We start from the raw sequence: 15,518 nt of genomic DNA, 5'->3' as shown, positions 1-15,518 counted from the left end.
ATGGCGTTGGGTACGTAAAACACATTTTCCATGTAGTGAATGAATTCACATCCAATTTATTAACTGTGTAAAAAAAATCATAAAATCAGTGTAGATGTGGTTGTTTGCTTCGAACAGTACGATGTTGTCACGCACACAACCTTCAGTGTTTTACTGTTCCTTGCATCGCAACACCATCCCCTTTTCCAGAGATTATCGTGAAAGCTCCTGCCAGGTTTTTTCCCCTTTTCTCTTTGTAAACAATAGCAGAGAAGCTGTGCGCTCAGAGGCTGTGGTCACAAACACAATGAATGAAGCAGCATTCAAATGCTCTGCGGCAGCTGCCCGTCGTCGATAAGGGCTTGTGGACGCGCTTCTCAACCTTGATTAGCCGTCGCTATGAAGAAGCTAATTCCAGATCGCGGGATATAGAATTCGAAGTCAAAGGTCAACCAGTAGTTACCTCGTGATTATGATCGTAAACCGTTGGGGAAATATTTTTTGAGTGGGTAGTGCTTATATTTAGGGATAAATTGCTTTAATTAGCTTTTGGTTTGCGTGTATTGTTAATCTGTGACGGGGGTGCGTTTGATGAGTTGGATGCGATCCAGTCTGGAGTTGATCTGTTCTCAGTAGGCCAGAGGATGGATAGATTATAGAAATAAAGTTAAAAATAAAAAATGCAATATAGACGGTTTCGGCGGCAACAACATAAACAAACATTATGTGGCCCAAATGGCCCCAGCAAAGAATCTATAACTGTTGAGTAGTTTTAATTTAATTTCATATGATTAATAATAAAATATAATTTCATATGAATATAAATTCAATTAAATAAATTATTACAATATATTTTTACCAAATAAAGACCGAAGGTTAACTTCAGGCCAGGCGCGGGCATACATGGCCCATGAAACCGTTTATGTGAAACCCATTTAAAAATGTCTAAAAATCAATGTTAAATACAAGAAGATTTTTTTTATATTCTTTTAAAATGCAGTGTTTTTCTACCCAGCATGCTCTATTTCATAGAGAAATATTACAACAGACAACATTTATGTAATTTTCAAGAAAACAATAAATTATGCCCATCACCCTAATTTAATAGCCGAGAGATTTGAGAGCCTTTGAGAACCTTTTCTATATCAAAGCACACATGTGTCTTTTCCTCTGTGTACCCAGAATTCTCTCTGGCACTCTCAGAATGATTAATGCACACGGTATTGATTTTCTTCCCCTTTTCAGAATATCCTTTTTATTCATCTAGCTAAGCCTCTCTCGTCTGAGTGGAATAGACACAGGGAATCAGAGAGCACTGGGAATTCTGGGAATTCCGTTCCGTGCGCACTGATGAACGGAAAGGGGTTTTAAAGAGTTTGGATGGAAAGAGCATCGCTCGCCACCGGTCCCTCTCTGGATTGCCTGTTTACACATGCTGTCCTCTGCGGGCATGCTGACCCATTTTCCTGTGGATAACAATGCTTCAACCAATCACAGGGAAAACCGAGAACTAGAACCCCCAATCGTGCCTGTCATGAAAGCACGCGGAGGAGAGAGCCCGGCCTCACCCAGAAAGAAGAAAATCCGCAGTGGGGACTGATAAAAAGCTTTGCGCTGCAGTCACTTTGAATCCTATGTAAGGTTCTCTTTCAAGTTACACGTTTGTTAGAATTCAAGAATTTGTGCTAAGATCTGGATGAAGGCTCTTTTAATATTGAGAGAGTTTATGAGCTGATTAGCGCTAATGAATCCGTTACTGCTGGGCCTTGTTAGATTCACCCCATTAAATAGGCGCTGGGTTAAACATTCGTTCTCGTCGTGATTTGTGATTTTCACAGAACGGTCAGCTTGCTGCTCAATGGGTTGCAAAATGTCAACAACACAGACTGGAAAACATGAAAATTCTCCGGCGTGGCACCAGCTTCAGTTGACACACCAGCCCTGAGGTGGGATTTGCTCGCTCCGTAGCCAAACTATATGAAGACGAATTTCTCATGAATTTGTTACATTTTTTACGAGGCTGTTAATTCCTATAATTTCAAACAACGTGAATTGTAAAATAATACATGATTGCTAGAAAAAGGAAATAATGAAACCTCATCTCTAAACCTAACTGTGCTGGCGCAAAAGCAGATTCTTCTTAAATCGTACAAAATAAATCGTACAAATTCATACAGCCACCTCGAAAAATAGTTACGAATTCTCATAAATCTCCATCAATTCAAGTATGTCTGATCATATATTTCTTTTTATTTTACTGCATGAACATACAATGCCACCTTTCTCGTGATCGTTCAGATCACGTGATGCTCCAAATTCGCACCAAAATGCATTTATTCAGAGAGACGGAACTGCGTAAAATGAGCAGAACGGAACCAAAAAAGGAGGGGGAATGAAACAGATAGTGTCTGTCTGACTGTCTCTCTCTTTAGTGGTTATTCTGGCCAGAGATCTCAGCAAGAGGGGTGTGAGTGGAATGCTAAGGACTCTCCAAAGTGCCTGTAGCGGTTTGTTCTGTGGTTTATCGCAGTGTAGCACAGCCGCCTGCAACCGGATCCTCTCAGAATCCCTTTGCGACTAAAAAAAAACATTGCGATACCAAACAATACTGAATGTGATTTAGTCTTTACACCACAGCAGACCACTACGTTATATATATATATATATATATATACACACACACATGTGGCATGAAAAAGAAGAATAGCTTCACTCTGCTTTATGTGAGATCGCTTTGAAAGCTTCTTTATTCATAAGATATCATCAAGAAGAATAGATCTCCGAACATTTTAGAGTGGCCATCATGCAACACACGCACAGATTCCTCGAAAATGTCTTTGACAGTCTGTGTTGAAAGGTAAAAGTGTTCCACATGCAGTGAACTGTGTTTAAACTGTGTTTGTTTGAAGAAATATTGCCTACTCCATGAAATATTGAACACAGAAAAGAGGCGCAGAGAACCCGCAAACTAATGTTTTGTGACATCCCCTATTAAATGACAGACATCTGTCAGATTCATTGCCTTCACACATTCTCATTTCTCTGACTCGACATACCCATCTCTGATAAAAATGAGCTCCGACATTGACACGCGAATAAAATGTGCACACGCGTCGAGATTGAGCATTACATACGAGATGTCTGAAGAATTGTAAAGACTGTGATTTAGGATATTGCTATAGAATACAGTCTTCTCCGTCAGCTCTGAGCGATCATTTGCCACATTACTCCCTAAAGCAGAATGAAATATGCATATATCTCATCTGTATCTTTTCCTGTACAGAAAAATGTAACGCATAAAACACCCCAGTCTAAACGATCTTTGATTCTTTATTGAATTTGCTAAATGCCCCATAAAAGAGCCGTCAGCCCTGAGGGGAGGAAACAGTTGTGTAGTCGAGTGTTCCATTTAGCTGATACAGATTTTTCGCTGGCTGCCGTTGTAAGGGAAATGGGTCAGTGTAGTACGGTTCGGTCACATTGTTGTCACTGGCCGTTTCTTCAGGATTAGACAGTCCTTTTTTATAGAAGTGCCACTGTGACAGCATGCCAAGTTAGAGACTAATAAATCTCACATTGTCACTGACAGGACAAGGAATGATTAAAAGATGTGTGGATGTGTTTTTAGGAACAGATTTGGGATTGTTAAATTGATGCCAAACTAAAAATGAGAGAATCTGCATTGAAATTCGTTCCAAACCCTCAGGGGTCTGTGTAAACGATACGTTTTATTATAGCACAATATCATGATGTTCAACTGAATCATAACATTTATATAACAGAGAAAGTTCACAACAATACTTAAATGAAGTTTTCTTGACACTTTTATGATGTCAATGAAAGTGGATAGGGACTGGGGTTGACAGCCCCAGTCTCCATTCACTTTTATTCGAAGGAAAACAGCAACAAAGTCATAATTTCTTATCCACATTGGAAAGAAAGTCATGTTTTCATTTTTGGTTGAACTATCTCTTCTAAGCAAACTAGCATTGCGTCCTTTAAAGCACATGGCAAAGAAACAACCAGTGTCCTACCTGAGACGAGCGGTACCGTGTCTCTTTCCCATGACACAACAGTGATGTAGTTCTCCAGTGAGGGAGGAATAATGCACTTGAAGACCGATACACCGCCTCTCATCGCAGTCTGGTCCGCCACGCGGACCGTATAGGGCTCTCGTAAGACTACAGGGAAGATTTAAAACTTTGAGGTAACCTTTTGTTTCAGGCACCTGAAACTTAATTTAACATTTCTTATAAAACTGGACCATACAGTATGATCATTAACATTATGTATATATCATTATGGAAAATAAAATTTGAAATAGTTCTTAACCCTGCTAACCAAAAATCTGCACGGCCATGCATTTCTTTTAATTCTTGCTACAAACTTAAATAATATCTTCAAAATCTTTGAAAATCACTCACCGGCCTTAATATGAACATCTTGGCTTCTAATTTTCCCTGAAAGATTTTCCGCTGTGCAATAGTAAGTGTTGTCGTGAATCACTTTGCTAAAGCTTGACGGAGGAAAGTGGAAGATCTGGAGAGTGCCGTTGGGGTGGACGTGGCGGATCCCTGGGACGTTGTAGCACTCCTCGCCGGTGGCCAGATACCAGCGCAGGGTAGCGGGCGGCACCGCTGCAGCAGGACAGGGAACATGAGTTCCCAGGGTGCTGGCGAACACTACCTCTTGCAGAGATGCATTGACAAAATACAAGCTGGAATGTAGATCTTCACTGAGAACTGCAGGAGACGAGAGATGAAGAGAGGTTAGTGTCCAGAATATCTGCTGTTTGCATGAAACAACTTGTCAGCAGAAACTTTCTGACCAAATCTTTAACTTGTCTTTTACATGAAAATTGACATGAAACACAGAAAATGTGGGTCATAGAAAAACTACCATTGTATGAGGCACAACTGTACAAAACTGTATTATCCGGGCAGTTCATTCACCAACAATGCAAAATATAGATCCATTGGCACAACTTTGCACATGGAGGTAGAGACCAAGAAAGCAATGCATGATGGGAAAAGCCATGGATGACTACAGGTGAATTTCAGGATTTTTGGGATATCACTGAAGGGTGATACATTTGAGCGTTTTTATGGAGGCATGCTAAACTCCAGATAGGATTCATTCTGCATTTCCATTGAAGCATTTATAATCTACACCTTATTTTTGTTAAAGAATACTTTATTGTGTGTGTGCGCGTGTATTATTCTCAACTATTGATTCAGAGCTAAGCGTCAGAAAAAGGATCAAAAGAGCTCTAGATCTTAAGAAGATCCATTAAATATTAAAAGATTTTATGTCAATACTCAACTCGTTTTAACAAACATTGCGTACATTGCCACAAACGATAGCATTACCAGAAAGTATTTTACATACCGATATTTGTTTCGTTTTTATGGTTTCACTATTGTATAACGTTATATCATAACATATTTATAGAAATGTGAGGTCATTTATTGTAAAACTAAAGGACCTTTCTCAGAACACAGCATCTGTTATCCAGATATCTGGTTTGGTATCATAGACACGAGCTTTAATTCATTTCCCTGCATAGATTTAACCTCAGTTGGCTAAAATTCAGAATTTCGGTGGTCTGGCTTAGCTAAAAAAATCTGCCTATTCAGCATCCACCAGTCTCTTTCAAATTCAGATTCCAAAACCAACGCCAAAAAATCATCCCACTCTAGTTTTCTAAATGATAAAAATAGGCAACTCTCTTCAAATAAAAAACGAATACATTTTTAATGAATCTGCATTTCTCATAAAGCAGAATATGGCGCTTGATGAACTGTGATTCTTATCTCTAAATAACAGACAGAATGCTTTCTTTGTCACTTCCCTTTTGCCTTTCAGAGGTGATTGTTGTAAATTCTCACAGCGAGAGGCTCTAACACGCCGTTCCTCTGTGCTCCTGTCTGTGCTCGACTCAGGGAGATATTTATGGGGTGAGCATGTGACAACAGAAGGGCAAAGACCATCTTAAAGTCAAGCTGATCTAGGGGGCAGGGTGGTCGGGTAGGAGCATGTATTCCTTTTAAAAATCTCACCACCAATTTGGCTGAATATCTTTTTTATATCTCTATCTTCTAAATTCTGGAAATATTAATATTGACATATAACTTAAGTCATGACAGACCTATTTATCATCCAGGGCTGCGTTTCCCAAAAGCATCGTAAGTCTACGTTGACCGTAGCTCCATTGGTGACAAAGGTTCTAAGATCAACTTAAGGATACGATGCTTTTGGGTAATGCAGCCCAGGTCGATAAAAATAATTAAACTTTGCCACATTATGGGATTAAAGGAATGAGCCATTAAATGGTGTCTGCTTGGCCGGATCAAATGATGAGCCAATTTTAAGTTAATAATTGTAAAAAATAGAAACCGTAAATAGGAAAATTTCACATTCACTTGTACATATACTTATTATTTTATTATCATCATGTTGGGCATTGCTCATCTAGATTTAACCCTCATTGCTGGCCATTGAATGCCCATATTGTCAAGTCATGACTTTGGCCAAACTGTCTTAGTTTTTTCATTTATACTATAACACCACTGCATTTTTGAATCAATTAAAAGTTATTGTTATTTAAAAACATTAGGTTGCTAATACTGTAACAGGTCTGATTTTACGTCTGTAATGAGGTGCATTCAGGCATAATGACAGGTACATTTAGAGCGAGCAGAAATACGTCATTGTCTTTTGAAAACACATTAGCATTTGTCCACTGATAGTGTGTAACCAGCCATCACAAGACCCTTTTCAAAACTGGCCAGGCGATTTATTTAAGTAACATGTAATCAATATTTACCCGGCAAACTGCACGGACAGCCCTGGAATTAACCCTTAAAGATCTGGAAAAGGACCAGGCCTGGGGTGTCACATTAAAGCATGACAACATTGTCTATGTAGACGTACTGTTCAGTAGTTGTGGAATTATAGGAGATGGCGAGATACTTGATTCCCATATCGCAGCTGTCTTTCTAAAACCTTGACTCCACATTTTAAGTGATTTAAAAACAATTGGACATAAATCATTATTATTACTCACTCTTTATGTTTGTCACTAGGTTTTGTAAATATTTAATAAAAAAACACATAGTATTTAATCATATAAAAAGAACAGTATTTTTTTCATTCCTGAAAAACTGTGAATTTGGTCATCCAAGGTTTTGGAAGGACAGCGACCTTAGTCTTCACATGCTCTTGTACCTTTCTAAAAACATAAAAGCATGGTATTCCCGTGATAACAGGCACAAAATAAAATGTAATACTGTCACACTGTTATATTTAGGTTTATGAAATATGCTGTGCCTGTCCCTTTAAAAACTGGAAAACATCAAAATCAATTGTTTGGATGGTTTAAAAATGTTCATGGTGAAATGTAAAATATACTTAAAATCGAATGCCACGGCACATTTTTAGTATGTGAATAATTCATAAAAATAAAACAATTTTCTTCCAACCGTACTCTGCCCAAAAGAATTGTGCAACTATGGTATTTGTTGTGTTTGAAATAAGCTGGATTTGTCCTTTTCAAGTCAGAAAATGTGTTTTTAAATATTGTCACCCTCTTGTCATTTCAAATCTATATTGCTTTCTTTTATCGCATAACACAAAAGAGGGTATTTTGAAGAATGTCGATGACTGAACAACAGCGGTACCCATTGACTTGCATTGGTTTTGTGTCCATACAATAGAAATGTATGGGTGCCCGCCTTTTTTCATTTACCAACATTCTCAAAAATATCTTCGTTTGTGTTCTGCCAAGAAATAAAGTAATTCAGGTTTTAAATGAAGAATTGTCATTTTTGGGTGAACTATCACTTTAAAACACTATTAAATAAATCAAATCTGCTTTGAAATTGTCTGTGATAAATTGCTTGCGTAAAATATAAAAAACAAACAAATGCTTGTTAGAATCATGTCAAACAGTGCACCAGTAAAACAAGCACCGTCTCTGAGGATGAAATCCTGACCCTGTTGTGGGTGGATGGGTCACTCTATTGGCTGCAGGCCGACTGTTTGTGTTGCAGATAGGCCGAGAGATTCCCCCCGGCCTCAGCACTCCGTGGGTTGCAGGACCTTGACAGGACGTCACAGGCTCAAGGTAATTAAAGTAACGGCGTGCGGAAAGCCAGCGAGTGCCGGGGGAGCCCAGAACAGTGGCCAAAAGAGTAAAAATCCTGCCCCGGGGCTACTCCGAACCCGGCGTCGGGGAGCTGTACCGAGCACCGCAATTTAACCAGCTCGCAATTTGCTCTCATGAATATTAAGCACAGCACAGCGTGTCTGGGCTAATGGACCACCGCTCTCTCTGCCAATATGTAAAGCCCAAGATATCCCCAGATGCCGAGAAGGGTGAAAGAGGGAGCAGCGAGCGTCCCACTGGAAAAGCGGAGTTTCTTGTTTTTTTTTCATCTCTTAAGTGAGATGATTTGAATATCATCTGAATAATGTCAGAGCAAACGTTCGTTTAGAGCTCCCCGGTGGTGCGAAAGAGATCAAACGGCCTCCGTGGATCTACATCAATTACGAGAGCCGACGCCGCTGATGTCTGTATCTAAAGCACCGCTGACTCGGATGATGATGGAAGGCGAGCGGCATTAAACGAATGTTTCTTCCTCTTGTGCTGATGCACATGTAATACAACAATTCTGTTACTCCCTATGTTGCCTGCACTGTAGGCCATATATTTAATTTAGTTGAAAAACAAAGGAAATATGTTTAGTTTATGTTAATTTACTCTTTTGTATCCCACATTTTAGGGATGATTTCTAGGAAAGGTATAAACCTTGTGGCTACGTGGTGGTGCTGTCAACATTGAACCATTGCTGTGATTTTGGAGGGGGATTTGTTTTCCCAACCAATGGCAGAATATAGATTTAGCTACAGAATCACACCCACGAGGCTGAGAACCTATTTTCTTTTTCTGTGTTGTCAGTCAGATTGCTTACACTATCCAAATGTGTCTTTTTTTTAAACGTGCTGTGTGCTAATATTTGGGTGCGAGTCCCAGGTCATCTTCTCTCGGGCTGAATAGCAAAGAACGCACGCGCGTTGCGCACCGACGCAGCCAAGCAGATGTAAATGTATTCAGAGCATTTAGTGCTCAGGATTAATCGAATTATAATTTAATCATCTGATCAAACAGCAATTAGCATAATCACTTCTGGGGACGGGCCGATAGAGAACGGAAGAGAAACAGAACGGGCCCGAGGCGCGAGTAGCCTTAATTGCACGGATCTGTAAATGTACACATTTTTGCGTGTTGAAATTCTATCCAATTTGCTGCAGTTTGCACATTAAGTGGATCACTGTTTACTCACACTTATGCATGTAAAACTAAATAAAGCCTGTTTTGCAGAGATGGTGAGAATGGGTTTAGTTGTATACTTGCTTTTCACTATTCAAAATAAAGGTCTTTATTAATCCCATATAAGAACCATTATTTTCTGTACGGTTCCGTTTTCTGTTTCATAAAAGGTCCTTTGTTGTGAATAAAGGTTATTTTAAGAGCCTTTGACTGAATGGTTGTTTAGGGAACCAGAAAAGTTTTTTTTCTAGAAGAACCTATTTATAGCACCTTTTTTAAATAGTGTATATTTTATTGTATTGTATTGTATTTATACTGTATTATATTAGAATAGAATAAACAATGTAAGATATAAAAATCTCAAGATATGTATTTTTGTTTCAATTAACACATGATTTTTTAACCATTTTATAATAATAAAAAAATACTTTAATAAAAATGTACCTTGTCTGGTACAGGCCTACTGGTCTTAAACAAGGGGGTAAATAGTTTTTATCACTTTTTTTATAAACATGTTCCACTTCTGTATTGACTTTAGGGTGACATCTACAAACCCTTTCATTAAAAACTCCCAAAAATATAAATTCTGTCTGCATTTATTGACCCTCGTGTCTGTTATGTGGAACACAAAAGAAGGTATTTTGAGAAATGTCTCAGTGGTTTTGTGTCCGTACAATCAAAGTCAATCTTGATTGGTTAACAACGTTCTTCAAAATATCTTCGTTCAACAAAAGAACGCAAAACACGTTTGGAATGACATGAGGGTGAATGAATTATGAAAAATGGGTCTGTGTGAACTGTCCCTTTTTGGCCACCATGTCATTAATCCCAATGTAGAGAACTGAACTCTTTCTCAGAAATATCATTGCAAACGGTAATACATCTTGATGATAGCATCTGTTTTAACAACAGTAAAGTGCACAAATCAAGAAACTGGTGGTAACCTGGGCAGAAAGCTGACATTGCATTTTATACTGTATGCTTGTAGCTTTAAAAAGCCATCCATCCAGTTTGTGTGTTCACTCGGAAAACTCTTTGTAACAACAAATCCTCTCATCTACAGTACTGCTTTGTCACCACAGTACAAACCAAAACTCTCAATCGGTCATTTCTCAGAAGAAAACTCATGCTGTCCATCATTCATTATCGTCACACTGAATGAGCAACGAAGCATTTCATGCTCAAGTCATCAAGCTTCTTTGCTGAAAAAATGAGATTGAACAGTCTAATCAGGAGAAACACAAGGTGCTTTCCTGCCAAGTCATCAAATCAGGAGATAAATACACATTATGGCTGTAAGCACAGGGCCGTCTGTCAGGCATATTTCCTGCTGTACGACAGTAAGCTGTATACGGATGAAACATATGAACGCTGATCAGCATTAGCTCTCATTACACAGCTAGCAAAGCTGATCATCAAGATGTCATTATGCCAAACGACTCGAAGAATCACTGATTGGCTGGAGAATGTAGTGTGTGTGTGTTTTGTGCTATCAATGCAGGGTTTGACCCTACATATTGTGTCTTTTAAAGTGCCACTATATTACTTATTTTACTGTAATGAATCCGTGTAAATCTTTGTCACTATACAGGCATCTGCACATGGTATTGTGTACCATGGTGTTGTTTACTCGCAACAACGTGGAACCAAAATTGTAAATAAAAGTGAATTATTCTGATAGGGTTGTTTTATGGGGTAGTTTGAAGTCATTATTGTCTGTTCTGTAGAAAATATTTAAGTCTTGTCAGAAAAAAATACATAGCGTAGACATTTTTCATTTGGGGATGTAAATCTGCATGTTTGAGGGTCACGTTTGGTACAGTACATTTTGGAGACCGGCCAATGGTCTCCAAATAAGAAAAAGCCTTAATAACATTAATGATGTCTAAATGAAAATCTAGAACATGCAAGGAAAAACAAATGTACGTATGGTTTCACACTTGAACATTTTTACCTGAAAACAAAACTTTAAATGGTTTCAACCGCAACAACATTAACAAACCTTATGTGGCCCAAACGTTACTTCCAGTAGACCTCCGAAAATAATCTATAACTTATTAAATTTAATACGATTAATATAAAATGAAACATTCATATAAATTAATTTAAAAAATGTCATATTATAGCCAGACCAATAAACAAACACGGACCGGAAGTTAACTTTGAGCCAGGCGCAGGGCCGATGAAACCGTCTTAAAATGTTTGCTTGCGTTAAAACACAAGATATTATGCCCATGTTAGCAGCTTTTTATTCTCAACTAAGCTTTCATGACCAAAGTTTATGACCGTTAACATTGACCAGCAACTCTTTTATTGCTAAATGTTTCTTCGAGCAAGTATTTTGAGGACTGCAGACTACTTTAAATACGTGTTTATGTATATTCACAAGAAAACGATGTTTTAATTTCATTTTCGCAAACACTATAGCTTTGATTTTCTATACCAGCAGTGTGTGTTCAAACACTGGTGTATAGTTGAGGAAAAACAAATGGATGTGCCCACACGCTTTTCTCTGTTTGATCTGGACTCAACTAAAAGCTCTCTTAACCTGTTTCGGTGAAAGCAACAGCCGATTGGGCACTCTGCTCTACCCTGTGCTGTTTATTCGTGTCCATCTGAGTGTGTGTCAGAACTGGCCCCTAGCATCAGTTTACAAAAACAACAGCACTCCCACTTTCTGCTGCGTCTGTGTGCCGTTCTGTTCTGTTCCAATTACATTTGTGTGTTAATATGCACACGCTCTCAAGTGCTCTTCAAAAACACAAGAGCCTTTGAAAACAACTCAGTGGGATTTTACATGCAAAAACATTCGTTGTTTAATAGCAAGGAGCCGAGCGAATCGTCAAAATGTTTGTTTTGGGATTAATATTATGAATGATTATTATTAAAGCAATAGTTCACCGAAAATGACCATCGTATCGCTCTTATTACTCTCTTTCTTCAGTGCATTGCTAAAAATGTCGAAGAACACGAAAATAGATATTTTTATTAAAATGAATAAATTGCTTTTTTTGTCTGATCTTTTTACTGTCATTTAATTTCAATCATCTGATCACAAAATTAAAGTCACTGACTCGATAATCCACTCTCAAAGAGATTTAGATCAAAAATAATATTATAGGGTCACTTTGATTGTTTTTGGCTATTTGCATCCCTTTTTGATACTTAAAAGCCTCATTTCTGGAAAAAAAGTGGAAAAAAACAAAATATAGGCAACAAGTTCCTCCTTTTATGTTCCACAGAAGAAAGTAAGACATTACTGTAAAGGTTTGGAACAACATGAGAAATTTTCATTTTTTTCGATGCACTACTCTTTTAATTGTTTTCATTTTAATTGTTAATCTGTGACAAGAACAACTGTCCAACTTTCAAAAAGACAGTCTAGGAAAAAACAAGGATGAAAATGAAATCCCAACAGGGATGTTCGAGCGGCTTGGGAATTAATTTATCCTTAACACTCCCATACGGCTTCGTAAACAAGCAACCAATGTTTTCCTCCGTACATCTGGCAGCCATTACGGAACACTTCCGGGGTCACCTGCGCAGGAAGCTCCAAGGCCATTGCACCAACATACATATCAGGGGTTTCCATAGAGACCAGTGAAGAACTGGGCTGTGAGCTTAACCAAATCATGAAAGCCTCATTTTGTATGGCTTCTTTTTCTCTCTCTCCCCCACACACACCCGCAAGATACATGCTACACTGCCCGGAGAGAGAGAGAGAGAGAGAGAGAGAGAGAGAGAGAGAGCACACTGCGCTAAAAGAAACAGCACTGCATCAAAAAACTGATCAATGTATCATCTGACAGACCTATATATACTACAGCAAACACATCGCAACAAATTGAAACATATCGATCAAGCAGAAACTCTAAAAATGCATTTTAGGAATGCTCATTTACACCCGGTTCAGCAGGCACTCAATTCCGCAACAAAAATCCCTGTGAAATGATAATCAATTTTATTGATATACCATTAATTGAGGTTAAATAATTGTATCCATTTAGGCTTCGTCACAGCCCATCAGAATTCCGGCAAAGGTTGTGAAAACATGATTGAAAAGATTGAATTTGACAATTATCTTGCAAAAACTGCCTGTGGTTGACTGATCTGCCTCTGTAAAAAACAGAGGAAAACGTTGTGTTCGTCGTGGTTTGTCTCAACTGTAAACCAGTGCTCTTCGACACCCTTTGTGCTTAAGCATCGCTGTGTCCTTTTATTTTTTATCTTTTCTCAAAATGCATCTCTTGGTTATTTTCATTCACTGTTATCACCGGTCAGTGTGGAACGACCCATGTTAGCTATAAACGCCCCAGAGTGTTACACTGTTAAACCATCTAAATGCCCCCATTTTCCTGCATGCTTGCACCCCCCAATACCTCTCTCTCTCTTCCACCATAAACACACCCATCCTGATTTAGCCCAGCAACCAGCACCCACTCACTGTCTCTCCATTTTAAAACCATCAACACATTCGCCTCCTGTCGAGCATTTGCAGGAGAATTTTAGAGGTCACGGGGTTTGGAAAACACAGATAAAAATTATAATACTAACATTTGAACAAATGTTTGAAAGAAGGGTTAAGGGCTCAAATAAAGTGGCAATTGATTGACTGGGAATTGTTTTTTTCATTCAATGCCTCAGTGCCTCCTCTTGAAACATGGCGGCTAAGGCAGGATGCCACAATAAAACAAATTTAGTTGTTTTTTACAGAGGAATTTCATAGAAAATGTTTACTTTTAATCACTAAACCAGCTTTACCACTTTATAAATTCTGCTCCTGAATTTGTTTCTTGTACGTATCAAATATTCTTTCTGATGAATTTGAGCACATTTTAAGGTTATTCTAAAATATCCATGGTCATGAAAAAAGAAAAAACAACTGAAAGAAAATATGTCAGTTTTACATCAGGATGTAATCATGATGCATTTGATGAGATTTGCATGTGCATGCATGCATGTTATGGATTTACAACTATTAAACGTAGTACAATGACATCTGGTTTAGGTTATTCACAAACAGACAATTTAATGCTCATTAAAGATTCAATTGTTGAGATTTACTTTTGCAAATTAATCTGTACCTTTCAAACAAAATAACATGCATGCTATGTCTGGCAAAACGGTATTTGATTTTGTAAACTGTAGCCTTAAAATGCAAAAAATAATGGTGCTGTGAAATGGTGTGAGTTTAATACAATTAACCTGCTGATAAACGAACTCGAGCTGCGCTAAAATGGACCAGGGCGCATCACATATTCTAAACACCACAACATGACTGAATTCATACTTAATTCATTGTAAATATAATTATTTCACGTGCAAAATAAAATCCAGACCGCTTACCATTCAAAATGCACTGGAAAAAGATGATGGCCAATATCCACATGCCCCGGACCTTTCTATCTCCAAACTAAGGTTTTTCTTTGACCGCTGCGCACTTTTCCTCCGAACAGTTCCTTGCGTAAATATATTTCAATTGTCATTAATTAGTAGTTCCACTAGAAGAGATGCATATGAACCGGAGCTCTATCTCTGTTCCTCGAGCACACGCACGCACGCACGCACTGTCGCTCGCTCGCACGCGTGGCTGAGGTGTGCGCTCCCGGCAAATCGTCTCCGTTAAAAGCCGAGCCGAGTTCCAGCTGTGGCGCGAGATGGTGCGAGGCAGGCAGGTGCGATGCTGAGTCAGAGCGCGTGCTTACTGAGAGCACTGCGCACAGGTGTAGCCTCATACAACGAAAAAGACCAATTAACTCTCTGCGTTGGAATATAACGCGGAAAGTAAATCCAGTCGAATTAGTAACGGGTGAAAATCATATCAGAAACCTTACAGAAAAAGAAAGAAAAAAGAACGAAAAAGAAAGAAAAGAAAAGGCCCTGAAATTCCAGCTCTTAAATGAATAGAGATGATGGCTGTTAGCTGTACTCAGAGCAAAATCCCTCTTCACCGCCTCGCACCGTCCAGCAGTCAGCAGCAAGCATCTTCCCCTGCTGCACTGATGACTCCAGAGCTCAGCATCAGCACCACAGCATCACACAACACAACAGCCTCTCTCTCTCTCTCTCTCTCTCTCTCTCTCTCTCTCTCTCTCTCTCTCTCTCTCTCTCTCTCTCTTCATCCTCTGTCTCTCTCCTCCGTAGCCTTAAAGGTGCAGGGCTACTGCTCTTAAAGAGAGGGTCCAAACACACCAAGAAATAATCACAT

The 15,518-nt window shown here is 38.8% G+C and overlaps 1 protein-coding gene across 1 annotated transcript in view; it reads right to left on the bottom strand.

Moving 5' to 3' along the window:
* Positions 1 to 14,699, bottom strand: part of dscama (Down syndrome cell adhesion molecule a) — a gene marked incomplete at both ends in the record, with an annotated part of 52,308 nt that extends 37,609 nt beyond the window's left edge. Inside the window, 3 exons of the mRNA XM_079449167.1 lie at positions 4,014 to 4,160; positions 4,404 to 4,721; positions 14,657 to 14,699. Of these exons, the coding sequence (XP_079305293.1) occupies positions 4,014 to 4,160; positions 4,404 to 4,721; positions 14,657 to 14,699 (508 nt within the window). The remainder of the gene's footprint in view (positions 1 to 4,013; positions 4,161 to 4,403; positions 4,722 to 14,656) is intronic.
* Positions 14,700 to 15,518: the final 819 nt, after the last annotated feature.

The sequence above is a fragment of the Barbatula barbatula genome, assembly GCF_947034865.1.
Source record: "Barbatula barbatula genome assembly, chromosome: 24".
Taxonomy (NCBI): domain Eukaryota; kingdom Metazoa; phylum Chordata; class Actinopteri; order Cypriniformes; family Nemacheilidae; genus Barbatula; species Barbatula barbatula.
Note: the sequence above shows the minus strand (reverse complement) of the source record. Positions and strands in the feature narration are given on the sequence as shown.